The sequence below is a fragment of the Balaenoptera borealis genome (genome assembly GCF_965194805.1).
Source record: "Balaenoptera borealis genome assembly, chromosome: 3".
NCBI lineage: Eukaryota > Metazoa > Chordata > Mammalia > Artiodactyla > Balaenopteridae > Balaenoptera > Balaenoptera borealis.
The window spans coordinates 168,364,318-168,383,867 of NC_138866.1; the positions used below are offsets into that span (position 1 = coordinate 168,364,318).

At 36.2% G+C, this 19,550-nt stretch overlaps 1 protein-coding gene across 4 annotated transcripts in view; it reads left to right on the forward strand.

The window, feature by feature from the left end:
* Positions 1 to 18,916, forward strand: part of ITGB1 (integrin subunit beta 1) — a 43,261-nt gene extending 24,345 nt beyond the window's left edge. For 2 of the 4 annotated variants that reach the window (XM_082385402.1, XM_082385401.1), the window contains exons 5-17: positions 106 to 276; positions 813 to 1,051; positions 3,167 to 3,322; positions 4,104 to 4,199; positions 4,516 to 4,605; positions 6,079 to 6,219; positions 6,391 to 6,590; positions 8,077 to 8,315; positions 8,538 to 8,760; positions 9,429 to 9,661; positions 11,717 to 11,883; positions 12,831 to 12,911; positions 17,679 to 18,916. In XM_082385402.1, the coding sequence (XP_082241528.1) occupies positions 106 to 276; positions 813 to 1,051; positions 3,167 to 3,322; positions 4,104 to 4,199; positions 4,516 to 4,605; positions 6,079 to 6,219; positions 6,391 to 6,590; positions 8,077 to 8,315; positions 8,538 to 8,760; positions 9,429 to 9,661; positions 11,717 to 11,883; positions 12,831 to 12,905 (2,030 nt within the window). In that variant the 3' untranslated portion in view covers positions 12,906 to 12,911; positions 17,679 to 18,916. The remainder of the gene's footprint in view (positions 1 to 105; positions 277 to 812; positions 1,052 to 3,166; positions 3,323 to 4,103; positions 4,200 to 4,515; positions 4,606 to 6,078; positions 6,220 to 6,390; positions 6,591 to 8,076; positions 8,316 to 8,537; positions 8,761 to 9,428; positions 9,662 to 11,716; positions 11,884 to 12,830; positions 12,912 to 17,678) is intronic. The other 2 variants (XM_082385404.1, XM_082385403.1) reach the window with 1 other exon arrangement.
* The last annotated feature ends 634 nt before the right edge of the window (positions 18,917 to 19,550 follow it).

Consider the following 19,550-nt stretch of genomic DNA (forward strand, 5'->3'; position numbering starts at 1 on the left):
CCATCACACAGTTTATAGTGTGTACCTTATCGATCGAATTTCCTTGGTTTTTCTCATTTGCTTTTGATTGTTGGCAAGCTAATTTTCTAATCTCTGTTTGATTAGGGGAGCCACAGACATTTACATTAAAATTCAAGCGAGCTGAAGACTATCCCATCGATCTCTACTACCTTATGGACCTCTCCTACTCTATGAAAGACGACTTGGAGAATGTGAAAAGTCTTGGAACTGATTTGATGAATGAAATGAGGAGGATTACTTCAGACTTCCGAATTGGTAGGAATTTTGAGAAAATTAATAGTTTTCATTTGTATAAATACTGGCAGTTTTGTTCTTCACCACATGCAAGTGAGATAAATAGGCCAGGTTTTAGTCTTTTTTTTTTGAGAGAGAACTGATATTCCTGTCACACATCTAATAATTTTTCCGCCTCCTTGTTCCTCTGTTTCTGTAGGCTATCACGTTATTTGACACACCTTACACCACATAGGTAATAAAATGCTTGCATGTTTTCACAGGAATTTATGCATTGATTTGTTGATATATTTTATAAACATGTTGATTACAGTTTTTTTCATTACTAGTTAGTATGACCACACCTGCCTATACAGCCTTAATCTCACATCAGACCTGGATTTTTCATACAGTGATCTCCTTTCCAAACCTAATTATTAAAACCCTTATTATTTCTTATTAAAGAAAAAGATTGACTTACAGGTGGTAATGTACTTGATTTTTTTCATGCAGTTTATCCATCCATCCATCCATCTACCCTCCGTCTGTCATCACTGTGTGTGCATTTTCCTTCGCAGGGTTTGGCTCATTTGTGGAGAAAACCGTGATGCCTTACATTAGCACAACACCAGCTAAACTCAGGAACCCTTGCACAAGTGAACAGAACTGCACCAGCCCATTTAGCTATAAAAATGTGCTCAGCCTTACTGATAAAGGGGAGGTATTTAATGAACTTGTTGGTAAACAGCGCATATCTGGAAATTTGGATTCTCCAGAAGGTGGCTTTGATGCAATCATGCAAGTTGCAGTTTGTGGAGTGAGTGCATTCATTTTCTACAAAAGGATATTATTTGTGTGAATTTTGAGTGTGATTTTGCTGTCAGAAGAAATTACCTTAATTACTGTAGCATACTTGACTAATCCCTTAAGTTCCCTCCAACTACAAATGCTTTATAAAAGCATAGTTAATCATTATGCCCCTATTTAAACCAGGCAGTTAGTTCATTTACACAGGGTTTTAAAAGCCAGAATGCTCACCATTTGAAACAGTGGGGCAGTTTAGCTTTAGCTGGGGCTCTAGGTTTTTAGAAGAGGCCCAGGAACCCTAGCTTTCCAGCTTTGTGCCTGAGATGGAATTGGGATTATCTGGGACGTCTCCAGGAGCATTAAAAGTGCTCAAATGGACTATGTCTCAGACACCATTTTCCTCTGGTCAGTTTTCTTCTGCTTATCATCTTTGAGAGGTATCTTCCCCATGTCTTAGTCATTCAAAAAGAAAGAACTTTTTAAGTCTTAGTTTGAAAGCTATATGAGAACAGGTATTTTGAGAAGTCATATAATTGTAATTTTAATTGCAAGATTTTCAGTAGTAGTAAGCTGATCTCCATTGGACTAGTGGTTAGAATTTTATGACCCATTTACCAGGTGATGATTTTGAGGTGACCTTTTAATGATTCAGCTGAAGCTGAAACTAGAAAACATTGTGAGGTAGATAAAGTTTAAGTACCTGACTGTCTCATTCTCCCCCGCCCCTTTTTCCTTAGAGTACTCCTATGCTCTAGAAGACCTTCCTTGATTCCAGATGCTTCTTAATGGTTATTTTCCAACCAATTTTTAATGTGTAACTTGATACCCAAGATGGTAATATGGTGTCGTGTTTAAGAGAACAGTCCTTAGACTGTTAGGAAATGGCTTCAGATGTTCCCATCCCTGCTCATCCACTGGGCAGTTTCCTTGCCATTCTAGAGGGCCGTTTCCTTCTCCTTAAGAAGGGGTAATAACAGATAAACCTTATAGGGTTGTTACGAAGTTTAAATACGGTAATCCATATACAGTGCCACTAAACACCCAGCAAATATTAACTACTAGATTATGGTTACTCTTGACTTCTCACTGGGGTAGTTGCAATTTAAGGATAGTCTCTGCTTTTAAAGGGAAAGAGAGTGATAGTCCAGGTAGTGCCCAGCCTGATGCCTGTTTTCTTTCCAGCCATTCGTGATCCTGTTAGCAGCTCACTGTGGAGAGAGCATTCTCTGGGCTGCCTCTACCTGTGCCTTAGCCTTGGGATTAAAACAAGCCATAGAATCTGTGGTCGCTACTCTCGGCTTTCCTCATGCTGACTGAGAGTAACTGTTCCACTTACTTCTGTACATGAAAAAGAGACAGACATTCCACTTGGACTGCCGGCATTAATAAACTTAATTTCTGCCTTCAAGGATTTTATAGTCTTATGAGGATATATACAGATATAATTGAGTATTTAGACAGATGTGATTATAAAATTACCATAGAAGAGGATTTTACTGTTACTTTAAATTCTTTGCTGAATAAGGTGGAAAATAAAATAAATGAACAAATAAGCAGTACTGATGGGTTACAATGGGTGGAATTAAGCAGTGCAAGTCTTTGGAGAAGGTTCTTTTTTCTGTAATTAAAAAAGGAAGGCCTAATGTGGAGGCTGATAAAGGAAGTATACGCTACAGAATGTGGAGCAAGGATGGATGGGAATGAGACAGCGATATTTGGGCCAAGATGGGTGTGGGCTGAGACATTTGCATTTACTCCTTAAGCACCTACTGTGTGCCAAGCACTGTGCTGACTGCTGAAGATGAGATGATGGGCAAAACCCGATGTGGTCCCTGCCCTGCACAGAGCGAGCGTACTTTCTAGTGGGGAGAGAGACATGGACTTTAAAAGACACAGTTTTTAAAAAAGCTGAGAGAGATGGACAGCCAGGCAAGGTGGAGTTTTACAGTGGGGTGGAGGAGTTTTATTCAGTGGTCTCTGTGCCTTCGTCAGCAAGGATACTGGCATTGTGAAAAGAGAAGATACGGAATTAGGTTGAGAGTACAGTGGTAGCCTACATAAAGATGAAAAGATTTATGCTGAATTGTGGGTAGTATTTTAAAATTGAAATCCTTTTCTTTTCGAGTCATTGATTGGCTGGAGGAATGTGACACGGCTGCTGGTGTTTTCCACGGATGCTGGGTTTCACTTTGCTGGAGATGGGAAACTTGGTGGTATTGTTTTACCAAATGATGGACAGTGTCACCTGGAAAATGATGTGTACACAATGAGCCATTATTATGTAAGTGCTTAGCTCCTTACATATTGAATGGATTCAGATTGAGTTTAGTGTCTAATACTAAGAGTATTGTGGGTGACTGGCTTGTGGGTTTTTCAGGGTTTGGGGTTTTGTTATTTTGGTAATTTGGGCCCTGACCTAATGTGCAGGAAAGCTCGTGTTGCTGTTTTGAGGCTCTGGCTTTGTGCTTGCTTCCTTCCATGTAGATGAGGGCCTGGGGTTGAAGGGAGCTGCTGACTCCCGACACTGCGCCTCAGCCCAAAGCTCTGTCTCCTCTCACTTGCGTACGTCAAGGGGGGTAGCAAGCTTGATATTACGTCTAAACAAATCATTTGTATAGTCTTACACTCCTTGTCTTATTTATATATGATTTAAGAAAGCAGGCACCCTGCCTCTACTGAAAATAAAGATAGGCAAATTATTCAAGGTCTGGAAGAAATCTAAACCTTGCTGAATCTTGGTCTTTTTCTTAAGTGATACGTAGATAATATAACCTTTAATTACTGGCAGTTCTTTACTTTCATTGTTCTGACATTTAATATACACAGATAATCTTGCTCTTTAAAGTCTTTTTATTATGGAAATTTAAAATTTACATATAAAGATAGATGAGGATTAGAAACCTACTAGACAGCACCCACTTCAGCAATAATTTGTGTTGTTTCAAGCAGTCTTTTGTAAATAATCCAGTTGATATCTGCAAATCATTATTTTCAGAAAGTATTGAAAACCTGGAGTAGATTGGATGTAATTACATACTAAATTTTATTACTTAATTTCTTAGGATTATCCTTCTATTGCTCACCTTGTCCAAAAACTAAGCGAAAATAACATTCAGACGATTTTTGCAGTTACTGAAGAATTTCAGCCTGTTTACAAGGTAAATATATACATGTGAGATCAAAAGAGGAACACATTTCTAGACCCTTTTTGTTTAGTCATTAGAGGCAAAATGATATGTCTGAATTGAAATGCGGGGAAAAAATGTCACCAGCTAGACAGACTGGATTTTACAAGAGTGGTGTATATTAATTTTAGTTACATTGTAAAGCTAGTTGTTTTTAGGTCTGACTCCTTAAGTTTATTTAGGAAATGTATCGAGAACTGTTATTTAAAAATAAATAGTAGGTACTCAGTAGATGCTAATTAGTTGAATGAGTAGTACTTGTATTTTATGTTTTATCTTTTAATTGCAGGAACTGAAAAATTTGATCCCTAAGTCAGCAGTAGGAACATTATCTGCAAATTCCAGCAATGTAATTCAGTTGATCATCGATGCATACAATGTGAGTGCATTTTAAATAAGATCTGTTTTGGGCAATACCCTGTGGAGAACACTTTTCTCAAAAAAAGTAAAACTCCTTTCATACACAATTTAGCAAGCCCCAGAAGACAACATAAAACTTAAATTCTGCATCTGGAGGAAAAACTCATATTCTCTTACAAATACATAATTATCTGCAGAGCAAAATATAACAAAGGCATGTGGGGAAAATTTCTAAATTCTGTTTTAATGTTGTTAAGTAATAGGTCTCCTTGTTGGAAAGCAAGTGTGAAACAACTTATATTTAGATGTATAGGATGACCTCAGTCTTCTTTTTCCACCCCTTCTTTTTATAGATTCATCTATTTTGATGAATTGTGCCAGAAGAGCTTTTTTTTTTTTTTTTTTTTGCCAATTCTTCTCTTGACATATATTCAGGGTATATAGTTCCCTGTTTTCAAGAGGTACCTCACAGTCATATATGCATGTACCATAAAGTATATATGAATGTATTTACATATATTTGACTTACCATTTTAATAAGATTTATAAGATTTTTTTTTCCCCCAGATTGGAAGGAAGTTGAAATTAAAGAGGAATTTTCTCCATCTTGAGCTTTAGTTCAGGGTGCTTTAGCGATGCTCACTCAGCATTGGTCATTAACTGCTGTAGGTCGTCTGGAGGCCTTTGTAACCTAACAGTAACCATCCTGTGTGGTGTACACCACCCCAGCCTTTTGATGGGTTGAATTGTAGATATTTTCTACCTCATGCCAGGGGTTCCCAGAATGTTTTGGAAAGACCCTACTCGAAGAGAGAGAGGTTTTTACAAAGATTTTCTAGATTCTGGTTGTTCCCTGTTTCTCCCATAGTTGTTTTGTTCTCTGTCTTTACAGCATATGTTAATGCTTTCCCAACTCCATCCGTGCAGGAGTGTGACCAGGAGAGAGCTTGCTGCTGCAGCCTTCTCCGTCGGTCCTGAGCGGTCTGCTGTTCTAAAAACGCAGTGGCTTGAATCCTCCCACTGGGGGTTTTCTTGTTTTGCGGGGTGAGGGCGCAGGGCTGCAACTGCACCTGAGCACATTTGTTCCCAGACTGTGTAGTAGATCATTTACCTTAGTCCCTAGTGAGCTGAAGTTGGTAGGCCCAGAGGAGAGCTGTGTTGCCACTGGGGGAGGAAAGTGTTCTGAGTTCTTAGGACTCCTCATAATTAATATCAGCCCTCTGTGCTGTATCATCATTAAAATTTTAACTCAGCAATTAAACCATAAATACTTTTTTCAGTCATGTACATTATTTTGAAGAATGGATCCTTATTAATTAGAGCCCATTTCTCTGGGTTTTGTGTTTTCTGGTCACTCAAGATTTGGCTTCAGATATTTTATTTAAATGATACTGTTTCTTAACAGTTCATTTTACCCATTGGATTTATGCATTCAACTTATTTTATAGTAGCATTTGTTTGCCTTTCCTCTGTTTAATAGTCTTTCTTTTAGTCCCTGTCTTCAGAAGTCATTTTGGAAAACAGCAAATTACCAGAAGGAGTAACAATAAATTACAAGTCTTACTGCAAGAATGGGGTGAATGGAACAGGGGAAAATGGGAGAAAATGCTCTAATATTTCCATTGGGGATGAGGTATGTTATATAAACATTTTCTGAAGAAAAGAAAAAACTGCTTGTTTACAGGCAATGTAGTTTATAATTTGAGAAACAGTTAAAGAAATATAATTTGGAGTGGTTTTTTGCAATTTTTTTAGTAGATTTAAATTGCTTAGTTGTTACCTTATCTTCTTGTTTTCCCTTAAGGTTCAATTTGAAATCAGCGTAACTTCAAATAAATGTCCAAATAAGAATTCTGAAACCATTAAAATTAAGCCTCTGGGCTTCACTGAAGAAGTAGAGATTATTCTTCAGTTCATCTGTGAATGTGAATGCCAGAGTGAAGGCATCCCTGGCAGTCCCAAGTGCCACGATGGCAACGGGACCTTTGAGTGTGGAGCCTGCAGGTGAGCCGGGGCCGTGGAGAGTGACGGGGTGCGGGGGACTGCGGCTGGGACGGCTGCAGGGGCAGAGGCTCTGTTTGGGCGTCCGGAGAAATTCTGTCTGTTGGAGAAAATAAATGACTGTTGCAGCCACTGCTGCTCGCCACAGGATCAATTTGATGATCCTGTGTGTGCTATTTATGGAAAGCTCTTCCCTGCCTTTTTTTTTTCTTAGGCAGACTGTCCTTTACTGTAAAATAAAAGCTTTTATAGCCATCCAAGATGTATATTTAACAAATGGTTAAGGTAGCATTTGGGTTTTTCTCTCATTATAGCAGTCTGAATTCTCTAGAGCTAAATAAGCTTATATAAAATAATAGTGATTATATCTGGGAAATGGAATTAGGAAGCAATAAAGGATGTTCACCGTGTATTACATGTACTTCTGAATCATTGGAATAATTTTTTAAAAAGCAATATACTTTGTAAAATTAAAAAGAAAACAGTATTTTCAGAACATAGAATCTACTACTAACAAAACTATAGTCAAATTATTTTAAATTTTATTTTCATACTGTGATTACTTTTTAATTAAAAATTAAAATTGAATGTACTCTGAATAATCTTTCTCCTTAAAAGAATAGGAGGAGGGAAGAATATTTTGATGCAGATGTCAGCCCCAAATGACTATGCTTTGAAGGGTATTTAATCATGAGAAAAATAGATGGCTGTATTTTGCCATCAATTATTAGCTTTCTGTTCTAAATAACAATTAAAATGTTACGTTTTTAAATTTTCCATGTCATACATACCCTGACTGAATTGTGTAGATCCATTTTTAGTAAAATATTACTTAACTGAAAGATCATCTTGAAAATGTTTGCCTTCCTTCTTTTTGTGTATTTACCAGATACAGAACTAGTGTCTTCAGTGTCTGAACACTAGGTGTTCTAAAAATATGCAGTGTGGCTGAAAAGTCTGGATCCATAGGATAAATTTATTTTTAAACAGTATGTTAGTTATATTTTCAAATGATAGGCTCAGTATGTTTTTCTTCAACTTCCATGCACCTTTTGGGATGTGTTTATTGTATTTTTTTAGATTAACAATTGGACGGTTGCTTCACCTATAATAGCAAATGTAATAAATAGTATATCATTTGAAAACTTATCACACTCTTTTAAAAATAAGTTTATCCTATGTTTCTAAATGTTTTGTTCACCTGTTCATTGCTAGATTGTATTTTCATCTTGATCAAAATGGTTACTTTCCTGAAGAGGGATTTTTTTCATAGGCCCCTGTGTAGATTCCACATGGATTTGAATGGCTCTGTGTGTGTGCATAGGTACACTTTTGTGCACATCTGTGACGTGTGGCATGACGTGTAATAAAATTGTAGTTTGAAGATAATGTTCATAGTCTTACTTCCTCTCCCAGTCTTTCTCACAGCATGATTTGTTACTTTCACTTATTTTTATTTTATGTGATTGAAATTTTGGACTCTCTTTAGGTGCAACGAAGGACGTGTTGGGAGACATTGTGAATGTAGCACAGATGAGGTGAACAGTGAAGATATGGACGCTTACTGCAGGAAAGAAAACAGTTCAGAAATATGTAGCAACAACGGAGAATGTGTCTGTGGACAGTGTGTGTGTCGGAAGAGGGATAATACAAACGAAATTTATTCTGGCAAATTCTGCGAGTGTGATAATTTCAACTGTGATAGATCCAATGGCTTAATTTGTGGAGGTGAGAAGGGGTCTGAAAATGGTTATAAAATGTGGTCCTATCTAATACAGTAAAAAATGCTGAGAGTTTGCTTAGTGAATAAATAGAAAAAGGGCAGCATTGAAGGTCACTCCATCCCACAGATAGCCTTTCTTACACATTATTGCTTGTTTTCACTTTTCGGTCATTGCTCTGATTTTACATTTTTACCACTGTTATGAGAAATGATGTTTTTTATTGCAGGAAATGGTGTCTGCAAGTGTCGTGTGTGTGAATGCAACCCTAACTACACTGGCAGTGCCTGTGACTGTTCTCTGGACACTACCTCCTGCACGGCTGTGAATGGGCAGATCTGCAATGGCCGGGGCGTCTGTGAGTGTGGCGCCTGTAAGTGTACAGATCCCAAGTTCCAAGGGCCGACCTGTGAGATGTGCCAGACCTGCCTTGGAGTCTGTGCCGAGCATAAGTGAGTATTTTCGAATTGCTTGAAATGGGTGATAACCCGCTGTCTGTTGGCCTCTGTATCAGCACACAATACAGAGAACAGTGCTAACATCAGGTTACGCTGTAAATAAACTGTCACATTGAAGCCCACTTTTTAAATCTTAAAAATTCTTTCTCAGTAGCTGGTGTTTGTCACACGATATTGAAATGTGTCGTACGAGAGTGATGGTACAATTATTTCAATCCGAGTTTGCTATGTAAGTGAGTCCATGTGGTAACCTTTGTTAAATTAGCATTACCAATTGCTTAATTAACTATATTTTGACTAAACTAAATAAAATTGAAAGTTTTGTCCCTTGAAGAGAGAACTACTATTGTACCAGCAACACATTTCAAAAATTATTTTGGCTTTAAATTGTGTATTTAATATCTGATAGGGCTAGTTTTATTTTCCTACTCTCTTATTTCTTTTGGAGGATTTTAGTTTGAGCTGTAATAAATCTATATATCACTTGGGAAACTAGCATCTTTATGTTTAGTTTTCCCATCTAGAAATATGTTTCTTCATTTATTTATATCTTCTTTCATTGCTCTTGGCTTAATTTGGTTAAATTTTGAGTCTAGCACACAAAATAATCTTTAAGCAAATATTATTTTAAATAATAAATGTAATCATTTGCATTTTAACAGAGAATGTGTTCAGTGCCGAGCCTTCAACAAAGGAGAAAAGAAGGACACGTGTGCTCAGGAATGTTCACATTTCAACATTACCAAGGTTGAAAATCGGGACAAATTGCCCCAGCCAGGCCAGGTCGATCCCCTGTCCCATTGTAAGGAGAAGGACGTTGACGACTGCTGGTTCTACTTCACATATTCAGTGAATGGGAACAATGAGGCCACTGTTCATGTTGTAGAGACTCCAGGTAGAAATCTGATCATTTCAAAATTCTTTGCATTTTCTTTTATGTCTTTTTACTGCTTAGGGCTATTGGCAGTTTCCCTAATATCTAGGAACAACTGCCAGCTGGACTGTTATATGTCCAAGTTGGGACACTTTTAATCTCTCAAAGCTTAAACTAGTATTTAATTAATAAATAAGGGAAAGAGAAAGCAGATTTTAAGTTTTATGAATGGAGAGTCTGAGGAGTAAATGCAGTAACCCACACAAAGCCCTCAGCATGGTGCCTGACAGCAGGTTCTCGGTAAGAGTACCATCATTATTCATGATATTTAAATATGAGCTTGATTTTAGGCTTGGACACTGGGAAAGATAATTTGTTAAAGGATATTATACAGCATGAATTTGTTCAGCTTCTCAAAAGATGAAACATTTTTATCTTGGTTTTTCTGGGTGCTTTTAATATACTTTGGAATTTTCTACATTTGTGGTCAGATTTTTATGGGAATGTAAGTTTTAATTTCTCCTGGATAAATATTAGGAATGGATTTTGGAGGCATATATTTAACTTCAGAAGGAACAGCCAAACTGTTTTTTTAAAGTCTCTGTATTGTTTTGCATATGTATTTTTCAAATACTGTCTCACAGTCTGTGCCTCCTTGTCTTTTCATTTTCTTAAGTGTTTTTTGAAGACCAGAAGCTTATATTTTGATGAACTACGATTTACCAAGTTTTTCTTTTACACATCTTGCTCTTTACTATTATGTCTTAGAACTCTTTGCCTAATTCAAGTTCATAAGGACTTTTCTCCTGTGTTTTCTTCTAAAAGTTTTATAGTTCCTGGTTTTCCATTTAGGTCCGTAACCCACTGTGAGCTGATCTTAGTATATGGAGTGAGGTCCAGTTTTTTATACGTAGATTTCCAGTCATTCTTGCACCATTTGTTGAAAAGGTTGACCTTTCTCCACCTTGGTTGAAAATGAGATGAGCTTATTTATATATGTGGGCCTGTTTCTGACTCTTGATTGTGTTCCATTAATCCAGGCATCTGTCCTTTAGCCAATACCACACTGTCTCAGTTAGTGTTGCTTCATAGCTAGTTTTGAAATCTGGTAATATAAGTTGTCCAACTTTGTTCTTTTCTGAAAGTGCTTTTGAAACACTTTCCTAGTTCTCCTACTTCTTTGTAAATTTTAGAATAAACTTGCTTGATATCTACACGTCCTGCCAGGATTTTGATTGGGATAGCATTGAGTTTATAGATCAAATTGGGGGAGGGACTTCCCTGGTGGCACAGTGGTTAAGAATCCACCTGCCAGTGCAGGGGACATGGGTTCGAGCCCTGGTCCAGGAAGATCCCACATGCCGCAGAGCGACTAAGCCCGTGCGCCACAACTACTGGGCCTGCGCTCCAGAGCCCTTGTGCCACAACTACTGAGCCTGTGCACCTAGAGCCCGTGCTCCACAACAGGAGAAGCCACCGCAATGAGAAGCCCGCGCACTATACATGTCAACGAAGAGCCGCCCCCGCTCGCCGCAACTAGAGGAAGCCCGCGCACAGCAACGAAGACCCAGTGCAGCCAAAAATAAAATAAATTAATTAATAAAAAAAAAATTGGGGGAGAATTGACATTTTAACAATGTTGAGTTTCCTAATCCATGAATGTGGAATCTCTCTCCATTTATTCAGGTCTTTTTTTCATCAGTGTTTAGTAATTTTTAGCATGTAAATCTTGCACATATTTTCTTAGATTTATACATAGGTATATCATGATTTTTGGTGCTATTGTAGAAAATACTATTTTCTAAATTTCAATTTCCAAATTGTAGAAATCAATTTCTATATAATACATAGAAATACATGACTTTTCTTTATTGATCATGTATGCTGGGGTCTTGTAAACCCATCTGTTACTTCTAGTATCTTTTTTATAGATTCTTTGGGATAGTGTACATTCACTTATCTTGGGATTTTAATTCCTGTGTGTTTTTTTATGAGACTGCCCAGCTCTTTGTAATTTTCGCTATACCTTCACGTTCTCATCCCTTATGTGCTCATCCTTTGCGTCTTACTTTACAGAGTGCCCCACTGGTCCAGACATTATTCCAATTGTAGCAGGTGTGGTTGCTGGAATTGTTCTTATTGGCCTTGCATTGCTGCTGATTTGGAAGCTTTTAATGATCATTCATGACAGAAGGGAATTTGCCAAATTTGAAAAGGAAAAAATGAATGCCAAATGGGACACGGTAAGTTGGAAATCATCTAAAAAGGAGGGTGATTCATAAAGCAAATGTAACACTTCTAAGACTTATTAGCGCTAAAGCTGATTATTAAAGTCCTTTAAACATTTTATTCCCCCCAAAATTTATTATTCAGAAAACTGGCATTTAGTGAAAAATAGAAAAGTATATCTTTTAAGTATATCCCATTAAAACAAAACAATTATAAGAATGTTTCTTCTGGTTACTGTGGTCAATGTTTTTATTTCCTTAATAATTTTAATCTTAAATCTGCTCTTCTGCCTTTTTTTTTCTCATGTCAAATAGAATCCTAAGTAATAGAAAGCTATTCAGTAGAAAGCTTTTTCTCTTTTTCTTTTCCCCCAACAAAGAAACCTAAGCAGAAAGCAGCCAGACTCAAAAGGCTACATACTGTATGATTCCACTTATGTGACAGTCTGGAAAAGGTAAAACTCTAGAGGCAGAAATGAGATCCAGTGGTTTGCAGGGGCTGGAGCTGGGGGAAGGGGCCCGAGGGATCTTGAGATGATCTTCATTGTGGGTGTGTTTATACATTTGAGAATTCATGGAACTATGTACTTAAAAAGGGTATTTTTATTCTCTGTAATTTTACAACTTAATAAACCTGGCTTTATAAAAATTTAGAAGCTGTAAGTGATGAAAGTTGATGGCAGCATTTAGTGCTTTGAAGCGTGGGGTGAGAGGCCGCGGTGGCCAAGCGTTGGCCTTCGTGTATTCATCTTTTGATACAAAAAAGCAGTGGCAATCTTCAGTATTGTTAAATTGTAAATGAATTTTAGTCATTTGCATTTTACTACAATTTGCTTGGGTTTTTTTAAAAAATTAATTTTGGAAGTGTAAAAATAGTAAAAATTCTCTTTTATAGTGTTTAAACACTATACATGTCAGCTTTTTTCTGATGAAATCATTAGAAACTATTTCTTTTACTTTAGCAAGAAAATCCGATTTACAAGAGTCCTATTAATAATTTCAAGAATCCAAACTATGGACGTAAAGCTGGTCTCTAAGTTGCCGTTCGTATTTTCTTTCATTTTCTGTCTTTGCATGTGAAATTTATCCTTTTTACTGCACTGTGTGTCCTTTATCACTATTGCTGCCTTTTTTGTTTTTTTAAGTCTGGCTTTATTTATATGGCTATACTATGGCTTCTCTTTTTGTGTGTTAATACAGAGTTAGTGTTTAGAGGGGCTTTGGATTAAGCTTTATGGTATAGAAGCAGCAGCTGTGTTGTAGTGAAAAGAGAATGTGCTTTGTGATCAGAGAGACCTGGGTTGAGTCCCAGCTCTTGCACTTAGTAAGTAGAATGGCACTGGGTCACTTCCCAGAGCTTTAACATGGAGTCAGTAGTGATACTATTTGGTGTGGTTGTTCTTGGCTAATGACTGTAGTGTATGATAGCAGCCTGTCAGTTACAATCCTTACTAGAGTCCTTTGCTTTAGGTAGTATTATTATCCTTATAATAATATAACAAATTATTATATGTAAGTTTTAGGGTGAAACAATGAAAAGCGAACATGAAAACTAAAGCTCAAAATAGAATAAATGTAACCTGGTATAACATTTGTATAATATATAACTACAGTGTCATCATTATTGATTCTAGAAATATTTTGAAAATCTTTAGTTCTTGACTGTAATTTAAAATTCCTTTAAAAATCAGAACCTTTTATTTATATATATTTCTTCTTCTTAGTTATTGAATAATTCTAATATTCAAAGTTAACACTGAACTTTTTTTGAAAGGTAACAAAGACTTTAAAGAGAAAAATCCTATTATAGTTTTAAATAAAAACTTAGTTGAAAATTTCATAGTGGTAATAAAGCTTGGTTAACGTATTCTCTAAGCTAGGGTAAGTTATTTTGGTGAGTGTATGCTTTACCTGGATGACAAATTTATCATTTTCTCTTTTAGCAGTAGCGGACAGGCTTCTTCCTTGTAACTGAATTTTCATGAAGTGCTTCTAGCATGTTTTAATATAATTATGTAAGCCCCTAAAACTCTCCGATAAAAAGATTGTGATTAGAACCAGTTCTCCTGACTGCTGATCCAGAACTCTTCTTTCCTTTCCTTTCCTAACTACTTTTATTCTTATTTCACATATTGGAAAACTGAGGCACAGAAGGGTTCAGTAACTTGGCTAAGTTCGCAGGGCTAGTTAGTGGAAGAGCTGAGATTCAAACCCAGGCCCCTGGGCTCCAGGGTCCAGGTTCTTAACCACTACCTTGTATTAGTAGCAGTCAGTGTCTTCGGGAGACGCTGTTACCTGGTTAGGAAGAGGGAGATCACTCTTTACAGAAAATGACAGTTTTTGATATTTCTGGTTAACTTAATGGTGTTAGTGTTACTCTAGCACTACTGTTTTGGGCAGACATTGTAACTGGGAGATCACTTTGTTACCTAGAAACCAACACTGCAGATTTGCTTATTTACTCTGCTGAGAAGTGTACTTATAATAACAAGGTGTTAAAGTACAGGAATGTTTAATATTTTTAAGAGATACAGGAAGTACCGATAACATTAGAAACCATTACTTGTCAGATTTTTCTTTTATTTCTAAGCAGATTTTAAGACTTTTGAAATGGCAAAGTTAAATTTGATGGCAGAAAATTATTGTCAGGTTCATATATGGGTAGTTTGGTACGTTTTCCTGTTAGTATGAGATTTGATACATTCTTTTCTTTCTCACTTAATGCTTTACAGAAAGTCATTTTTAGAAGGAAACTGATTTGCTGATTTCCCTCCCTCCCTCCCTCCCTGTCAAAAACAATCAAATACTTTCTTATGGTTACTTCTTATATGAGAAAAATTTCTATATCTCCTATTGAAAGGAGAAATTTTCACCTTTGCTGTATGTTAAATTGTGCTTTGAAGGAAATTATCAATAATTAATAGTGAAACTTAATGTTTTCATTGTTAAGTCAATTTTTGGCTACAGTATTACTTCTTCAGCCAATATAAGCATTTTGAGCAATTCAAGCTGTGAAAGTTTTGTAAAAATTTCTTTATTCATTAGTGAAATCCAGGCAAATTAATGGCTACAGGTTATTTTGAGATGTTTTCTCAAGAAAAATTAAAGTAGAAATAAACAATAGAAATTAATGAATGAGCATTAAGAAATTAAAACAAATCATGGCTTATAAAGCACTTTTCCAATATGGGACCAAGGTTGCCAGTCAGTTAATTATATCATTAACATATTTCAGATAATAGGCACTCTGATTATTTCAGCACATAAGACCACTTATGTAGGTACATTAAAGAAATCAGATCGTCAGCTTTGTAATTGTTACAGCTGTTAAGCACACTAAATGTGGCTGCTACTCCCCACGGTTGTGCACTGCATTTCTAATACACTACAGAAATGATGCTGTCACCACCGTGTCCGCCCTTCCAGAGGGAGCACACGGATGACGTTTACTGAGAACAGAGGACGTAACTGCTGAACATAACCCTGTTCTCTTGATTTAAATAGGCTTTGCTTTTTGTTGGGATGGGGAGGGGTTGCACTCTGAACATGGGAACTAATCTGCATTATTTTAGCTTACCTTCATTTAAGGTGATGCCCAACGCAGATAATTTAATTTTACCTCTAACCTTGCATGTTAAAATTTTGTTTGGATGGACTTTGAAATAATAAGTATAAATGTTTGTGAATATGAAATGGCAAACTTTTCTCCAAAGGTAAGTTCTGCCATATAAATCGTACTTTGGATTCATCTATAACTTAGGTGTTTTGTTGTTGTTGTTGTTCTCCATTTTTTGTTGTTGTTGTTACCTCCCTTACAATTTTTAAGTATTAAACATTAGATTTATCTAATGCATTAGTTTAAAGAAACAATTAAATGGTAATTTATTTTCCTAGCATATTTGAAAGAATGGTCAGTCCTAGCCTCATATAATAGGAAGGTGGAAATAAAGAATGTAACTTACTTGTACTGATCACTCATTAGCAATGTAGTCGCCAGGATCCAGACTCCGGTCTCCATTATGAAATGTCTGCTACAATGTCTGTATAATCATATTTTAGCTCCAGTTGGGATTAGAGCTCAGAGTTTGATATCCTATGTGACTTTTTATCATCCAGATTATATGATGTTTGTCTCTGAGGGATCCTGAGTTCCTCCATGTTTCAGAAATGACTGGTCAAATTGTGTTTTGTGGGGTGGGGCTAAGGCACATTGTCACGTTTCAGTTGGTATCCAGGCTCACTGCTAAGCTGAAGTCATAGTGGTTTATTTGGTGTCTCTCAAGACCCAGCCCTTATATGTTTCATTTTCCCTCAGTGATTTCCTGTCTGCAAGATAAATTCAGTCTTTTTAGCATGGCACACAGGACCTTTCGTGATCTGGCGCTGTCTTCTTTCTTGTCTCCTTTCCCTTCCCCACTCCTCAAAACATACACATGCACCCTTAAAAACTTCTGAACTATGTATATTTCTACCTAACTGTGCCATTCTTTTCCCAGCACCTTGACTGCATGTGTATGTGTGTCTATATACCTTTCAATGTTTTATCTACAGTTTCATTTTGACAATATCCCTGATCTTCTCAGAGTCAATCCCTTTTTTCTTATACTGTTCCCTTTTTATGTACATAATTCTCTTTTGTACTATTTCAGAGCGCCTTAATTTATCTTCATGTTTGTCATCCACCAAACTGTACCCTCCTAGGAGGCAGAAATTGTGGCAATGAAAACTATATCCAAATATAACCTGCAGTGAAGTGTGAATAAAATTTAAAAGCAAAAATTACTGTTTAGATGCTTCCTATATTTTTTGAAATCACCTCAAATGGTTCTATAGTAAGATATAAAACTAAACAGCATTTCAAAATCTTAATTTTTGCCTAAAATTTTAAATGTTTTAAGTTTTTCTTTAATATTTGTTTCATTTGTACTCACTGTTATTTCCTCTGAGATAGGAATATTTGGCCATATTTCTCATTTGACTTTCAAGCAGGAGAAAGAATGCTGTAGCAGATATTTAAATGTATCACTTAGCATAAGAGAATTTTTTAAGAAAATGATAGCATGGGGATGTATGTTATTCTCCTGTTTTAAAACATCAGTGTCAGTAAAGTTTTGGATATTGAAAAATCTCTTGTGTTTATGGCTTGGAGTCATTTACTGGGCTTGATTTCAGTACTCTTTAGTAAAATACAGTATTAACAATAAAATAAAACATTTCATCAGTACGATATTGAAGAATAGCAGTTATTTCATGAAGAATGGAAATTATTTTTGTCTAAGCAAATGCGGCAGTGTGATGCCTTGGTGGAGGTACTGTGCCCGCAGTGACACTGTGACAGTCTTACCCCAGAACTCTCGGCAACTTTTGTGGCAGAGCCTCAGAAGAATATCTCCCTCAGAGAGATGAAAGCCAAGGAGTCTGTTCATTATCATGCACCTTTGTGCACAGTAAAGGGTTACGAATCAGGCAGTTGATGGCAGAAGAATTCCTCAAGTTCAAAATTAGTTTCAAGACAGGCATTCAAAACCAGTTTAAAAGAGAGAAGCCGTTAACAGCACATCCTCCAGTGGAGGAATGGCTCAGAAAGGAAATAATGCCAGAGGACAGGGGTACCTTTAGACTTTGTAGGGCAAAGCCTTCATTTTCAACTTCTGTGTAAACTTTTTAATGCCTTTTAAAAAATTCAGTGTGATACCTGGACAGATAAAATGGAAATGACTTCTGAAAACGATCTTTACTTTTAATATTGTCTTATAAATAATGTTATATGACTTCAGTAGAGCGACTGATAACTTTTCTCTTTTTTTTAGGGTGAAAATCCTATTTATAAGAGTGCTGTGACAACTGTTGTCAACCCGAAGTATGAGGGAAAATGAGCGCTGCCTTTGCGTATCCACAACACTGAGTGCAAAGTAGTAATTCCACAGCCACAGTAAGGTAGTTTCAGGGCAGTGTTGCTGTGGTTCTCTCATGGGCAGGTTCTGAAAGTGTACAATATGTATAATTTGAAAATTTTTTAATTATTTTGAAAATAATGTTATAATCAATGCCAGGGACTGACAGAAGACTTGAGACAGGATGGTTTTCCTTATCATCTAAGGTTGCATTGTGCCTTTTTGACCTTTTCCTCCTGGACTGTTGAAATCCAGCTCTTAGTGGATTAAGTGATATTTCTAGAGTGATTGAAAGGGCAGTAGTTAAAGTAATGAGTATGATGAGAGTTTCTGTTAATCAAGTATTAAAACTGATTTCTCGCTTTGCAGATATGTCACTTTTCAGTTATACAGAATCCAAAGTGAATGTCCTTCTAGCTAGTTTAGAATTGTTTTAAATTTATTATTTTGTTATTTTCCTTATTAGACATGACTGATGACATGATATATCTGAAAGATGAGTATGTTGGGAGTTACTCGTGTGAAATAATGAACTATTTGATCTACAAAGGCCATGGGAAAAGTCAGAGTTAGGAAGGGAAAACATAGCTTTAAAACCTGTGTGCCATTTTAAGAGTTACTTAATCTTGGTAACTTTTATGCCTTCTTTTTTTAAATTCAAGCCTTGGATAGAAGTATTGGGGAATTTTCTGCAAAAAAAAAGTCCTTGATTTATATAAAGGCCTTAATTTACATAGTATTTGCTGAATTGGGGACCTCTGGGTGAATTTATTTTATTTTATTCATTTTATTTTGTTTAAAGCCTGGTGCTTTTTATCACCTCTTCTAATCATTTAATGTATTTGTTTGCAATTTTGGGTAAGACTTTTTTTTATCAGTACTTTTTCATTGATGTTTTAGCTGTACATTTGCCTTTTTAATGACCATGTGAAATTGTACTATGGCTTATGCAACAGCCATCAATTAAGCAATTCTTAATTTCAATTAGTGCTGTAACAGACCAGTGTATATTTACTTCTCACTGTTTGAATTTCCTGTTTGGTTTCATAGTAGTCACATTCTTATTTTAAGTGCCTTTTAATTTTAACAGTTCACTTTTTACAGTGCTATTTACTGAAGTTATTTATTAAATAAAAATGCCTAAAATATTTAAATTGGATGTTTGGGTTTTATATATTTTGTCAGTTTGTGTGCCTAAAATTTTTATAGCTTAGAGAGATTGACAGAAAATTCCTGGTCATTGGGTATTTTACTTAGACTAAAAGAGAGAAGGAAAGAAGGAAGGGAAGGAAGGAGGAGAGAGATGGTAGAATAAAATTTCAGACTGTCTTTGGGCTCTCTATATAATACTGGATAAATCCCCTTCTCTCCACCCCCTTCTCTTCCCTCCCTAGGAGATACGTTTCATCCCTATATTAAGCAGAATTGACTCTTTATGAACATCCTCATAGAGCTATTAACTAGAAGCTGGAAATTATATCATTTTATTTAAGATATAGACAGGGAATTGTTACGTTTCTGATAAGTAAGTTTTTATTTTCATTTGGCTTTGGTTTATTTATGTTAGAAAATATATGTATCCATAAAAAATACTTGTGTGAAGCTTATTGAAAGAAATATATCCCTTCCTGGAACAATACAATAAGTGTCAGAGATTTGGGGAGAGGATTGTGGTAAAAGTTTCAACTTTACCAGCCTCTCACATTTGCAGTGCCCCTCCCATTTTTAAAAATTGGTATCTTTTTTACCTGTTCCACTTAAATGTATTTCCTAGCTTAGACTAAATCA